Source organism: Mugil cephalus, chromosome 1, assembly GCF_022458985.1.
Source record: "Mugil cephalus isolate CIBA_MC_2020 chromosome 1, CIBA_Mcephalus_1.1, whole genome shotgun sequence".
NCBI lineage: Eukaryota > Metazoa > Chordata > Actinopteri > Mugiliformes > Mugilidae > Mugil > Mugil cephalus.
In genome coordinates, this window is record NC_061770.1 from 14906450 (window position 1) to 14921460 (window position 15011).

Here is a 15011-nt window from a genome sequence, read left to right on the forward strand (position 1 = left end):
CTGCAGTGAGGCATTGCAGATGACTTTCAGATGTGTTTTCTTTTTTAATGTTTTTGTGTGCGTAAAATGAGACGTTTATGCGGTTCATGGACTAAAGAGCGGCGATGATTAGCAAACACGTTGTCAGATAATGTACTGAGCCCTCAAATTTAGAAAACAACTTGTAAGTGGTACCTGAAAGTAGGACAGCTCTGAAGTTACCTCTTGCTTTTTGGAAGTTAGCCGCTTCCCCGCAACCACAAACTTTCACCTCTGACCTGGGAAGGAGAAGACGCACAGGTAACGTGCAACACTACATAGATACTTTATTTCCCCAAACTGGGAAATTTCCTGTAGCGTTCCGAGTTGTTTTAGCTTGTTGGAGAAGGTAAGCGCAATTGCAGTTCAGCATATCCTTTACTTAATGTCACATTGTGTTGTCAACCCTAGTTACATGGTTAGGTGCTTGTTGCAAGGACCACTTGTTACCACTAGATGTCTCTGCAGAGCATATTTTCAAAGAGTGTTTCTGGTTGTGAATGATCCATATGTGCATTTTTAATCTACTGCTGAATTTGTGGCTGAAAATAATATTTAAATTCTAGGAAATGTTCGTTATGCAAGCCTATCACTCATAGTTAAAATAACCATTAAATAGACCCTCACCGGGTCTTTCGGTAAGGCAGGTAATTAAGTCTACACCGCTCTAAAATATAATGTGCAAATAAAACTGTTCAGCATAACTGAAAGTACGCAGTGTGTCTTGGATAGTGAGGTAGCTATATTCTTTTAGAGCATTTCACCTCAGCAGAACACAGATGACATTGAGGCTGTGGTTTGAGACTCACGATTATCATGAGGCTATCATAGCCTATGAAGTATGCATGAAGGTGTTTGATTGGACAGCTGTCGGTAGGTAAACTGTAGCAGCCACTCGGAGGTACTGACATTTTAGGTCAGAGCGAGGTGAGAGGAGAGAGCAGATGGCACTCAGGAGGGGACAGAGAGCTGGCATAAAGCCGAGACAGTGTGCTGGAAAGCTGTAAATTCAGTAACAAAATGTTTGTAACTATCTTTATATAAAACTTAACACCAAGTGGTTTACAAAATACAACTAAAATAAACAAACACAAAACCTGTGGAAAAATACAATAATAGATATAGTAAACTAAATCTATCTACAAACAAAGTTAGAATACCTTTTGTATAAATACATGCATTAAGACAGTTTAACTATGAGTGATGCAGGGTGGAGGTAATTTTGCATTTATTTGCAAGAAAAGGAGCCCTTAAATGCTTTGGTTAGAAGTGTGTTTAGCTGAACATGCTCATGTTATCCCTGAAGACTTTGTGATACCTTTGAGTATCTGTTCTCCCACTGTTTCCACTCTGCCCTGTTCCAGCTCCACCAGAGATCTAGTCTTCTCCATTTGTTTTCCCATTTCTTCGGGCTCTGCCACCAAGCACACTACTGACTGGTAGAACACACAAGACAACCAGTAGAACATCCGTAGCAGCCTTGTATACTTGTTAAATGACTTGAGCCTCTTCGTCATGAAGAAAAGTTGCTGTACTTTCCCGTAGAGGGCCTTAGTGTTGTCTGGGCTGTCCAGTTTAAGTTGGGAACTTCCATCCACCACCAGCCTATTGGTCTTCCGAACGCTGAGCAGAGTAAGGTTGCTATGGCAACATCCTACGACGTCCTCCACTCTCTCTCTCTCTGTACACCTTGACCGCATCATCCTTATTATTGTCAATGAAATACGTTTGGTATCAAAGCAGAATATGTGCACACTGTGCCTGTATGCATTTGGTGAAACGAATGAATATAAAACACAGCAGGCCTTTCTCTCCGAATATCATTTTATTCTTCAAAGTACATCAGTTGGTCCTGGGACAAACTGCCTTCAACCGTTTCATAGTTTGTAGGATACATTTATGACCAAAGAACACATTTTACACTGCTACAGATTGACAGAACTGCCATATCGAATGTTAAGATATCTATTTACTGTCATGCTGAGTGTTTTCTTTTTTTTTAATCAGTAGTAATGACTTACTGACACTGTGGCTGCTGCTAGTTTGACTTCTGGCATAATAATGGCATCTATAAGTCCCCATGGGTGGACGGCATTCCATAGTATCGTCCTTCTATGGTAGGAATTTTTACTGTAATTTACAGTTAGATGAATCTGGACCTCATGTTGTCTTGCCCAGCTTAAAACAAATAAACAGACAGTGTAACATGTTATTCTTCTGTAGAAAAAAATCATATGCATTTGACGCTTTTACCAATCCTCGTAGCACGATGTCTTACTTGTACCTATGTTTATTAGTTGTGCGGTATTTGAAGATAGTAAACAGCTATGATCGTATAGAGATCTTAATGTATCTACAGCTTTGAATATCCTTTTGGTTATGAGGATTAGCATAGTCATCCTGTACCTAATAGTATGTAATGATTACATTGTATATATAAAAAAAAAGACCTCCGCAGAGTGACACTTCTGTACATGTGTTTTTTTGTTTGTTTGTATTTTGTTTTGTACATAGCTGTAATTGTTAGCTTTCATTTTCACATTATCTCGCTTTGTCTCTCACCATATTTTATGGCAACTCCACTGTAGTTTCACTTTGGCAGTCAGATCCAGCGGTGTGGATGGAGTACCCTTGGCCTCCCTTTCTCCGAACCATCGGCTCTCAGAGAGTCGTTTCATCCCAAGACCCGCCTTCCTGCCACGCCCTCAGACGGGCCGTCTTGTGCAGCATAGGTCCTTATGTAGTCTTTGATAGTTTGTTGTTAGCGCTTCCGCAGCTAACCAATATTGTGCTAGTTTGTAGAACCCCCTCCGTCTGGCTGGTCTGTAAAAGGTCTTTTCACAGTTAAGTTCCAAGCAGCAGTCTTCTTCAGGGGCGGGGTGAGAGAAGGCTCTGAAGGGAAAGTCGCATTGGTCTAGTCACTCCAGCCAGATGCTAGTCCAGTGGTTCCTCATATTTCGCTTTGCTTTCATTCCACAGCTTTTCAAGCCCCTTCTGCTTTGTGCCACGTCTCATTATTTTAAGTCAAGATTCTCATTACACATTATTAGGAAACACTGTGCTAGCCCAGATAGGCTGGTCTTTTACAGCATGCAGCTAATACGGCTATCTCAGCTATAAAAGTGGCCGTTGAAGCATATATTTCTTGCAGCAGTATTAGACAAAGTGTACTGTGATGAAAGCTGGAAAGACAATGTCTCTGATGGAAGCTTGTAATATGACACCAGTGAGCCGTGTAATGCGCACATTTAAGCAGGAACGTCTGATGTTAGCTGTATTAGCCACAGTTGCTAGCCTTTTGTGGTTTTAATGGCTGGCTGGGGTAAAGACCTGTATACATTACTGCCCTTCAGGGCCCTGGGACTGACCTTGACCTCTGACATTACAGTCACGAGCTAACTCTAGGAGAGGCTTGAACATCCAAAGGCCTTATTAGAAAATGCGGATGCCAAGATGCAGGTCGATGAGGAAAGAAGAAAAAGTATCCAACCACGGTCGGCATTTATTTAAAGTAGTTAAGACTTAGAAGGTTTTCATATGAACAGGCAAAGGTGTCATTTTGTTGAACGAATATTCAGTGGAGGATACTTTTTCGCTCTTGTAGTCTCTTGCACTCCCCTCGGCCTCGCTTCTCAGCTTTCTCTCCACCCCTCTCCCCCATTGTCGTCCGGCTCCTCATTTTCCCTCACAGGCTGTTTTTGTCCGGTAGCTCGGCCTCTGGACTACGGGGGAAATAGACGGTGGCTTTGTGCTCCTCGTAGCGGTCGATGTGCTTGAGGTGTACCACCATATGCAGGGCGTAGGCTAAGACGAGGAGCAGGATCAGAGATGTCACCAAGCCCATCAGGATGGCCGGCGTCAAGAAAGTGGCACAGTCACTGGCTGACGCAAACTTGTCCGACTGAACATTGAAGGCCTGGATCTGGAAAAGCAAAGAGAAGGCGGAAAGATGAGATTAGGTGGAACTAAAGAGGACAACTGACTCTTACTGGGCTTACCAAGCACAGAGACAGTGGGCAGATGGACAGGTTGAGACAGCCTAGCAGATGGCTCAACAGACAGTGTACAGACAGAATGACAGACTGCCAAACAGACGCTAATCAGACTGACTTGACTGACTGATGGCCAAACAGGCAGAACACAATCAGAAATAGCTGGCAAACATACCAACACATGCACACACACAGAAAAAAAAAACTGTGACATAACAGTGAATGTGCAGACAATAATAGAAGAGTTACACAACAAAAGCTGTGCCCATTGTGCAACAGTGTACCTGGAAATCAGTGAAAGTGATGTGCCAGTTAGCGGATGTGTCAGTGTGGGAGCTGGGTACTAGCAGGGTGTCGTATTTGTGCAGACTGCTGACGTGCTGGCAATGGTAGGATGAAGTGGCAGGAGCGTAGACCTCGCTGGCGTTGAACGTGGCCTCCTGGGTCCAGTTGTAGTGGATGTGAACGCTGTCGAGTGTGAACCAGTTTTGACCGGCTGCCTCGTAAAAGGTGTTGGACATCTGGAGCCTGATGGGACAGACAACGCTTTAAGTCCAAAACACTAATGGACTGCTTGATGTGATAAATGAAAGGTGTCAGGCTGAAAATGTTCAAAGTATATGCATGCATTTTACCTGATTACTAGACCTCGCAAGTCCTCCACATCACCAAACCTCAATGAAAGCCTGAGGCAAAACAAAACCACAAATATTAAAACATTTAACACCACAACTTGAGTAATTCTCAAAAGATTAAACCGCTCTATTAGAAGATAATAAGGGATTAATTTTTCCTTGTCTGACAGAAGATGCATGCGCACGGCAACTATGTGGATCCACTCTATCTTACAAAGAACGAGCAACGACGCAGCAAAACAAATTCCTGCAGCATTAGCTGTACTACGTGACTTACGTAGCTTTCTCCTTGGTGCAGATGGAGCCTTTAGTGTCCACAGGCGAGTTGGGGTTGAAGACCCGTTCTGTCAGATCGATAAAAGTGTGATTCCTGTAGCGGATCGCCAGGCGCTTCGCCTTAAACAGAATGCAGGTCTTCCCGTTGTAAGACACACTCAGTGGGCCATAAGGCCCCATCAGAGACTGAAGCAGCTTCCTCTTACTGTGAGACAACCCAGGCTGATGCCAGGCGAATGGCTGAAAACCAAGGAAGAAAAAGATCAGGAAAAATAAAGACACTCCAGCAAACGTGGGTAGCAGCAGTTCAGCATTCTGTGACTGGCCTCTAGAGGGCACCCAGTTTATTTTATTTTGTTTGTCTGAGACATTCACACTTGTATGAACTTAGGTTAATTTCTGGGGCTGGATATAGCCAACAAAAGGTGTGTACCCTGATGATGTCTGTGATTCTGAAGAATTGTCAATACGCCACAGGTTTTGTAAACTGTATGTATATATCAATCTTTTATTTCTTCTCTCTTACTTATACTCCCAATAGACAATTTGATCCAAACTCTCTTGCTCTTTGTTAATGTATATAAACAGTAGGGGCCAATCTGACTGTAACATAATGTTAATCATTATAATGTGAGATAAAATGAGAGTATCTAGTGTCACAAAAACAAAGCTGCTGAGTCAATGATTTCTAAATGTATCTCCAGGAAGTTCACCTCAAATGGACAAAATATGTAAAAGACTGCCTGTAAAGCGATACGCTAGAAAGGCAGAGTTTGGCAGCTCCAGCTGCTAAACGGGGGCGCAACTGTAGAAACCATAAATTATCCTCGATACACGAACACAGTGTTCCTCTCATCACCTCCCAGGTCTGGATTTATTAGACACCAGGCAAACTTGCTTTGTTGGACAACCGAGAGGGACTCCCCATCCTTTTTCTTTTTTTCTTTTATGCATGCCGTGATATTTAATTTCAAAAGGGCAACTCAAAAAAAAAAAAAAATCACCTCTCTTTCAGGGCCTGTCATCGAGATCAAAAAAAAAAAAAATGCCCGTTGTAACAATGTAAAGTTCAGTGTTCCAGCCACCACTTGAATCCGAAATGAGGAGGAAGGTGTAGAAAACAGGAGCTGAATTTCTAACGGTGTGGTAGCCAGGCTGCACTGGCCGTATGGCATGCAGGTAGAAGCTGCACCCTCTGGCTTTTTAATCTCAAAGTCTACATCTCACTGAAGGGCACTTTGGCTAATCCAGCACTAACACACAACACATGTGAAGCTGTCGTCAAAGTGGCTGTGAAGTGATTTTTTTTTTGTTTAATGTAATTAAATGTAATTAGAAATGTGGGATATAATAAGTGAGATAAACATTACAGGAACACTTACAGTAGCGTGTGGAGTAGCTTAGAAAAGCATCGAATAAAGCTGCGTCTACATGCATCAGTTGATACAGCATATGGCTCGAGAGAATTTTCTATCACAGTGTTCCTGCGTGTGGGTGGCGAAGATGTTTTACCTCTGGTGAATACGAGACAGACAATATTCCCCACATCCAAGGTCATGCAGTGTGGCAGCGCGAGCATGCTCGGTTTGTGTCTGCACACGTGTGCATTTGTATGTACGGACAAAGGCGCAGAGATGGAGCCCGTACCTGCAGTATTCTCCTGAGTGGGTTCTCATCTTCGGGCGTCAAAATAACCTCCTCGCTCTCTAAGCCGTACTCCCCATCTTGACCTGAAACCACGACACGCACCGTGGAAGATTGTTAGCAGCGTACACATTAAGCTGATTGCAGTGCTGCAGTGCAGACTGCAACATAATCAGAAAAAAGTTCAGACGATCTCACACACAGACACACACACACACATATAGACACAAAGAGATCCTGCATGCACCTCCATGCTCGGGCTCATATCTATTTCCAGTTGTTTTGCGTCATCACACTGAGTCATCAGCAGTTTATTCCTTGGTTACGGAGGTATTGTTCAGTGTTTACAAATACTGTTTACATCTTGGCCTACATACGTACACACATTTTGGCATCATATCATTAAAAAAGAACATGTCTTTTTTTCCTGCATTTGTGCCCTAAATATAGCCAGACATTATCCCTCCGAGGTGTATGGATCGCACACTTAAATATCAGACTGTATTACAATGCAGCAAAGACGTCTCCAGCTCTAAGACAGAAGTGCACTGGCCATGTTCGTCTATCCAGCACATCAGCATCAAAATGACCGTGGCAGGTTGGATTGAATCAGGCCTTGTGTCACAGTAGATTTGTTACTTACGTGATGTGACTCTTGTCGCTTGTTTGGGGTTTTCTTTGCTGTGGAGAAGACAGAAGATACCGTAAGGTCTTGGTATCACAGGATGCAGGAAAACTTGTTTTTGTAAAATGTTTTGTGTATACCATATGCATAGCACATAAAGTCTCACATAAACAAATATGGATTGTTGTATTAGTTTAAGTGAGCAGAATGTGAATATAAAAAGTACTGCAGTTCAACACCAGCCATTAAATTCTTCTCATAACATTCAAGGAGACCAAACTGCTTAGTAACATCTAGTTGAAAGTTTGGAAGTTAATCTTTGGATACAAAAACTCAAAGCCTGCACTGCACAGACTACGAACATGACTTTTCAGTGACACAAGAGACATCTTTTATTCTGTAATTCAAACTTTTGAGACAGGAAAAATATTTGCAGCAGTGAGTGGGAAGATTCAAATATCCCTTTAAGGTCATTTTTCGGGATCCAGGGATGACATGCAGCTACCTACTCAGTGAGGAGGAATTGCAGTGATAACAAAACTTTATAAAAAAAAAAAATGTCCAAGTCAGGCTGCAAATAATGAACACGACATTTAATCACTGAAAAATTGATGTGGCACTTTTAAAACAAGTCATTCTTGTCAGTAATTCTTATTGTTTTACTTTTTGAGAGGGGAAAATGTTATTTAAAGGCAATATAGAGGGTTTTCACTGCACGTCATAAATCTGGAAGCCGCCATGTTGGAGGCAATCGGCAAGTGAAACATTTTCCACAACTGAAGTATATGGTGGAAAATGGTGAATTATTGCCGTGTTTTTGGCTGTACCGGGGAAACCGGGAAAAACATTCGGAATTTTACAGACTGACAAAAGTCATTACAAATCAGAGAGAACAATGCCAAAATCAGAGTAGAAGAGGCGCTTGTCATTTGAACAACATCCGGATTTGTTCAGCCCATTTCTTGTCAGGTAATCGAAATGTTGATGGCAGTGGCTCTATAACAAATTTTCTAGTGTAATGATAATAATATAATTCATGTCAAGCTACCACATGCGGCATTACTGACTTATATCTGACCCTGACCACTCTTAATAGCCTGCTACAGTAGCAACACCGCTCTTAAAATGTAGAGCTAAAGTCTGTTGTGTTTCTCATTGTATTCCAGGTAAAAAAAAGTCTGACCTTTATCAAAAGGTTGACCCAGATTGGGTGCCATCTGTTGGAATGACAGGTCAGCAAAGGTCACCTGAGCTTCAAATGAATTATGTTATTATCATTACAGTAGAAAATTAGTTAAGAGCCGCTGCTCGCTACATTTCAATTACCTGACAAGAAAAGGGACAAACAAATTCGGGTGTTGTCCAGACTTGTCCACATGTGCCTCCTTTCCTCTGATAACTTTCGGAATTGTTCTCGCTGATTTGTGATAACTTTTGTCAGTCTATAAAATTCCAAATGTTTTTCGCTGTCTGCACAGTAGGTTCTGCTGAAAACACGGCAATAATTCACCATTTTCCAACGTCTACTTCAGTCTGTGCACCTTGTCTGTGCCCCAACATGGCAACTTCTGGATTTAAGACGCGGTGATGATGTGCCATGAAAACCCTCTATAGGAACCTTAACACTGAACTGAACAAAGGACAATTGCACAAAACTCTCTGCATGGAGTTTTATTATTATTTAGTTCACAAAGTTACTAGTAGCTGTTCTATTTATGCTGTCTTGCATTAATTCAGCTTCGGTGTGTTGTATTGGTGGTATTAATGGCCCATCGTTGATGTGGGATTAGCCTACATAGCGAACAAGAGACAGATGAGAAGCCATTGTTCTTTAACTGCACATGTTTAAGTATGCTGTCCTTCTTGCCGTGTCACTAAAGCTCACGTAGCTTTAATCCTGATCCTGTTAACTGTCTAATCAAAGACATAAGACGGCAATGGGCTTACGGGGCGGCGCTGACATGGCCGGTTTTGCCTGTTGTGATGGTCATCCCTAAACGCCCCTGTCTGGTCTGTCTTGGTCTGTTCTTAGTGAACACATTTTGGGTCGGCTCACTAATCTCCACACAATAGCCAGCAATAATGGGATGTAAAAGATAACTCTAAGACCTGAGGGATTGGGGATGACGACTGGCTTTTTTCTCACGTCATCGTTTTGGGTTGTTCCTTAGCTTTGTTTAGATTTCAAAACATTCTTTTTGAAATTGCAGATGTCTGTAAAGAACTTCATCAGTTACATTTTTGTTTCTCTCAATTATTAAACCAAGACACTGGTGGAATTGCCCCCATTTACTTGAGGAACTTCAACTCTGCTTGAACGACAACAACAATTTTAGTAACGAGACTAAGTTACATCTGCAGTTGCAGGACACAACAAGGTGAGCAGGTTTAGGCCGCAGCTAACAAATGAAAAACGCTTAGAGGGTTCTGTGTCAGGAGAGCTCGGCGTTCCGGTTTTACGGTAGGTTTCCAGACACGTCAGTGCCGGCCGTCTGGAGTAGTTAGCTACCCGTATGGTGCAGTTTCCACCTTGGCAATATTGTGTAGTTTGGTGGCAGATGGATTAGGATTAGAGATAAGCACAGACCAGGTCCACTGGATCCCAAACATGGGGAGACATAGGCCGTGAACAAGATGAAGAGATTAAGGCCTGATGTCAGAGGCTGCAGCATTCTGGACGGTTCGGGAGCTAATTTATACATCGAAAATGACCTCTGAAAACTAAGCAACTGTGCACATCCAGTGGATTTTAAGTTGAACTATGCGTACTGTAGTTTAGATAAAATCAACAAGCTAAATATAGCTGTTTAAGGATTTTTAATTAAATAAATGTGAGAACTTTTAGTTTTTCATGATACGTTAGGGAATATAAACTTTCTTTCATTACTAGATTTATTACTTGGACGTTTATTCACTGGATTTATGATGTCGAATTTACTTTTGGTGGCTTTTTTTGTCTGTAAAAGCACAAAAATTCAGATGAATGAGCAAAAGAAAACTTTACAATGCATGCTGCTCCTTCATCGCACAAAATTTATGGCCTCCTCGTTTCAGGTCACCTACGTCACGGCTGAAGAGTAACCAAGGACTTTCCAATAAATTAAATCAAGAGGATTCAAGTGTCAGTAATTTTTAACAAATAATAAAAGGCTGCTGGATGCTGTCAGCTGTAAGGGGTTGTAGAGCAGTGCAGTGTGTACAAGGTTTCTCATCCAGAAGGGGTGTGTGTGTGTGCCAACTCCAACGTCAACATGAGTGTCAAAATCCAAGACACCACGTGTGTTTGTCTCAGGATCTATACTCGAACATACAGACTCTTAAGAACCTGCTACGTAATGCCTGCGCATGCTATTCTCTGAGTAACAATGTAAGAGTTTATGTATATGGGGAATCCAAATATTTACATTTCCCCAAGTGGATGCTGGGTAAGCATGACTGTATATGGAAGAGCTGCCAAAAGCACTACACCTTTGGCAGCTGCGACTGAAACCTCAGTAGCATGGTGGATACTTGGAAGCCGCTGACTTATAGCCTGCACCGACAATGCGTGACGGTCTCACGGCTGCACAAAAATCCCCATTCAGTTTCCCCCCGAACATTGGATTTATTTAGTTACGAGCCCATGTAAACAATGCCCAGCTGTGATTCACTAGCACACAAATAAAATCAAACGCAAGCGAGCGAGCAGTTCTTTCCGCGGACCTGAAACCCAGGCCTCAGCTGGCTGATGGGGGAGTCTCTGCGAGTGTGAGTGCTAACTAAAGCCCATCCGTTTGTTCTTGTGCCAGTTTCGCGAGGTCAGCAACCCAGGACTGCTGCGGCCCCTTCATTGGCTCAGCCTGTCACACGGTAGTATGGGTGCTGAACAGGCCCTTTATATAATCAAAGCCATGCCAGAGCCACTCTTTGGCTCACCTCGCTCCCCCTCGGTCCTTAACTAAGTGCATCTACACACATCACACATGTCCGCACCGCCGGTGCGAGTTCAACGCGAATATGTTATGAAGACGTTGCGGTTATTTTTAGACGCGCGTCTGGCTTTTAAATACTAAGAGCAACGCTAGCTCAATCGATGCATTTCCACCGGGCATCCTTATTCAAGCTCGCAGATGGACAGCCTATTATCCTCCCTCATCTGTGCCTCTGCTGTGTGCTGCTGAGCAGAGAAAAGGTGTGGTGCCTGCTCCCCAAACTTGTAAACAAGTCCCCGTTTGTGCTGAGCCACTGCACTCAGACACTCTGTAAACCAGTCCGCCCCGAGCCTCTACGTCTTACAACAGGAGCATGATGTCAGGGAGTAATAGCTCTGCAATATCTTTTTTCTATGTGGTTCATTTAGCTCATTGTGGCGTCATTAAAATGGCAATGATTTGTACACGCCTAGAATAATAGTCACTGTGTAGTTTTATCGTGTATCAGACCATAGTGATGAGTACTCATATTTCCTTTTGTTATGCCTACATGAAATATCAAACCCAGCTTTGATAGTATTTCACGATGTCCAGGATGAACTACTTTTGCAGAGCAATGTTAACCTCATGTTAATCTCTAAAATACATTGATATTTCTTGGTTACCTGTGAAGTATATTTAGATTTTTTTCATTGCAAAGTACTTCACCGTTAAGGTAAACAACATTATCCGTGACGTGGCACAAAAACGTTCCTTAATCCCGCACCATGAAGGTGTCGGCCTATTAATAGATTTATTAGTGCAGATTACGCCTCAGGACTTTAATCAGATGCCGCTCGGAGCCTCGCTGCAATTTGAGAGTAGCCTTGATTGCAGCTTCATATTTGACTTTAGGTCGAGCGCTAGGGTTGTCACAATCTTCCTGCTCCCTCTGAGATCCCATGCGTTAATGTGTTGGCCAGGCACACAGTAGTTGAAACTCTGATTACTTGCTTTTGGCTTACCCTTTTCCCACTATTCCCACCTGAAAAGTAAGAGAGCGTAAACATCTTTATGAAGTCAAATAATATGTAAGGATAATATGGGAAAGACTTTTAAGCTTTCCCATGAACAGAAACCTCTGACCAATCATCTACTAAAATCTAATTCTTTGACCTCCTAATCTGTGTCAGGGTTTGTGTCGAGGAGTTTAACAGTTGGAGCATACGTATCATGAACTTTTAAAACTGTTGCCAAAATGAATTTTGCACTGATGGACAAGTTGCACCAAAAAAGTAAGAACACTGCCAAACACTTTGACTTGCAGCCTTTATTCTTAGTTTATAAATGATGATAAATTGACATGGAAAGACAAACTTTCGTGCTACTGCGATGATCGCATTTAGCGTGACATAGTGAATGATGTAACGTAGTCAGGAGTGTGTTCCAGCCACCTCAAGAAACTGGGTCATGCTAATTTACTGGTGTAATTGTTGGTGGAGTTCAGTGGTTTACTTAATATTGGATTTCACTGGTAATTGAGTTACAGTTGTTTAAAACGGTCTTCAGAGTTGTGCAACAAAGGAACTTAACGGCAAAGTTTTGTGACGTCATGTCGTCTTCGGTTATTTTCCTCTCGTTCTCTTTCTTTCCTGTTGCTGTTGTTGGACTCTGCCCAGATGAGAGAAGAGGTCATCTCCAAAATTACTTTTGACCTTAAATCTGTACCGACTTTAGGAGCGTATTTATTTTCACCGGAAAAGCACTAGCCTTAGGATGATTACATAAACGTTATGGTGATGATTAGAATTGTATAAAAAACTTTTCACCTCCAGTTATTTTTGTTTCAAACAGGCCAAATTATACTAGAAACATAATTTTCTGGAATGTGTAATAATCTCTATTAATTATCAAGTACATAAATGTTTTTTTTTATTATTATTTTTTTTTTACTGAAGCCTCTGGCTCTCGATCTTTGTCCACCTGCAGCCTGTCATAGCGTGGCACTTCAGCTCAGAAAATCAGATGGTTTTCTCCTGTTTCTAGCATCACTTGTCAGCACTAGAAGCCTCCCACTCACTGAACCTTTCCTCCCACGTTCCCAGAAAACCCTACAATGCCTCCCGAATTGAAGGCTCTTATATAACAGCATCTTGGAGTGTGTCAGAGCTGAGACAGGAGCCGTGTCTGGGTACCGTAATGGTTACGTTGCAGAGTTACGCACTGAGTTTCATCCAGGGAACAGGCTCAAAACCCCAGGAGAAATCAATGTAGCCTCCCTCCCTCTTTCTCTCTCTCTCTCTCTCTCTCTCTCTCAGAGGGACTGTGGTAAAAAGTTAAGATAGGGATCTGTCAGGGGTTCACAACCATAAATTGAGCTGAAATGAAAGCATGCATCCATGAGAGTTCTTATATTTATTGCTAAGTCCATGTCCAATTCTTGCCCCGGGCTTGTAAACATGTGTACCGATAAGACTGTTTGTGTATAACTGACCATGCTAATGTTCCATTGTCCAAAGTGTGTGACTGTGCTTGAAGTGCAATAACGAGGGGGAAATTATGTGAGCGATGATTAAAGAGCACTGAGTCAGAAACTGCAGCATGTTATGACTCGGAAGCATTCGCGCTATGGAGGATAGTGTGAGCCACCATGCGTGGCACAGTTTCAAGAGCCTTACATGGCTTTGGCTCAGTATTATAGGTCTTTGCTGTGATGTCTCTGTAAGCAGGCAGGGACTGGTGCTAGTAAAGGCCCTGGCTGTCTGCTCTCTCATCTCTCCCTGTGACACTGTTGTGAGTGCCTCTAGGATTGAGCCTTGAATATTTTATCCAGATTTGACCTGCAGGCCTGCATGTGCATTATGCAGACATGGCCGGCTAGAATTCCCTTCTCCCCTCTTTCTCTCTCTCCCTCTCTCTCTCTCCCCGTCTCTCTCTCAATGACTGCATCAGTAAACAGACCCCAGACCATCCCTGATGCACCCTATCCTCCTGCCCCATCCTTGTTTACCTTCCCTCCTCTGCGCTGCACCTCCTCGCCTTCCCTCCTTTCCACCTTCTCTAACCCTCTCCTGCGGGCCCCGCTGCCCCAGCCTTATTTAGCTCCCTCCTGCCAGACCAGCACTACTGTACAGAGACAACGGCCCCATCCGTGATCGATGAGCCGCCGTCTGATGCAGTCCCCGAGACCGAGACAAACAAAGCCTCGCAGCTCTCAGCTCCTTCTGACACACCGCCACACTGCCCGCATTCACAATCCGAGACGCACCCGCGGCGTGGGGAAAGGCAAGGCGGGGAAAGACAGAAAGAGAAACCTAACAGAACACATCAGCATCCCAGCATCCCAACATCCCTGCATGCATCTCCCTGTACCCCTCCCCCCCCAACCCCACCACCACCCCCCCACACACACACGCACACACCTCCCCTACCCCTACACCCCTCTCTGCTCACAGCCACACAGAGGATGGGTTTACCTTCTGTCCAATAATTCAGGCACTTCTTCATAGATAAGTCCTGGCTGTGACTCTTCCTCAGTGAAGGAGAGCCCGGGCCGGCTGAGAGCTGACAGCAAGCCGAGGGAGCAGAGGAGGAATGCGTGTGCAGCCATTGAGACAATAAGAGGCGACTGCCGCTGGTAGAGCTCCGCTTCATAATCTGCTCTCCTAGCAGCGCCTGGCTCCCAGCTCCTCTGACTGGCAGACACCTCAGCCAATCGGCTGCGAGCAGAGCCGATCAGCGTGCGTCACAGCCCCCCCCCCCCCCTTCCCGCTGCACCTCCTCTCCTCCCCCCTCCTCTTACTCCCTTCTCTGTCACCCTCCCTCTGCCTCTCACCCCGCTCACCCTCCCACGTCCACTCCAGTGCTCTCTCTCTCTCTCTCCCCTCTCTTCCTCCCCTCCTTCACGCGCGCACGGCCGCAGGCAAGCCCC

At 43.7% G+C, this 15011-nt stretch overlaps 1 protein-coding gene across 1 annotated transcript; it reads right to left on the reverse strand.

Annotated features, from left to right (window-relative positions):
- Positions 1–1828: 1828 nt before the first annotated feature.
- Positions 1829–14808, reverse strand: atp6ap1lb (ATPase H+ transporting accessory protein 1 like b). The gene is made up of 7 exons (XM_047609872.1): positions 14557–14808; positions 7209–7246; positions 6569–6651; positions 4923–5161; positions 4646–4696; positions 4295–4538; positions 1829–3940 (listed from the first exon to the last, which is right to left on the reverse strand). Exons 1-7 carry the CDS (start codon positions 14688–14690, stop codon positions 3704–3706), a joined length of 1026 nt encoding a protein of 341 aa, XP_047465828.1. The 5' UTR covers positions 14691–14808; the 3' UTR covers positions 1829–3703.
- Between the last annotated feature and the right edge of the window lie 203 nt (positions 14809–15011).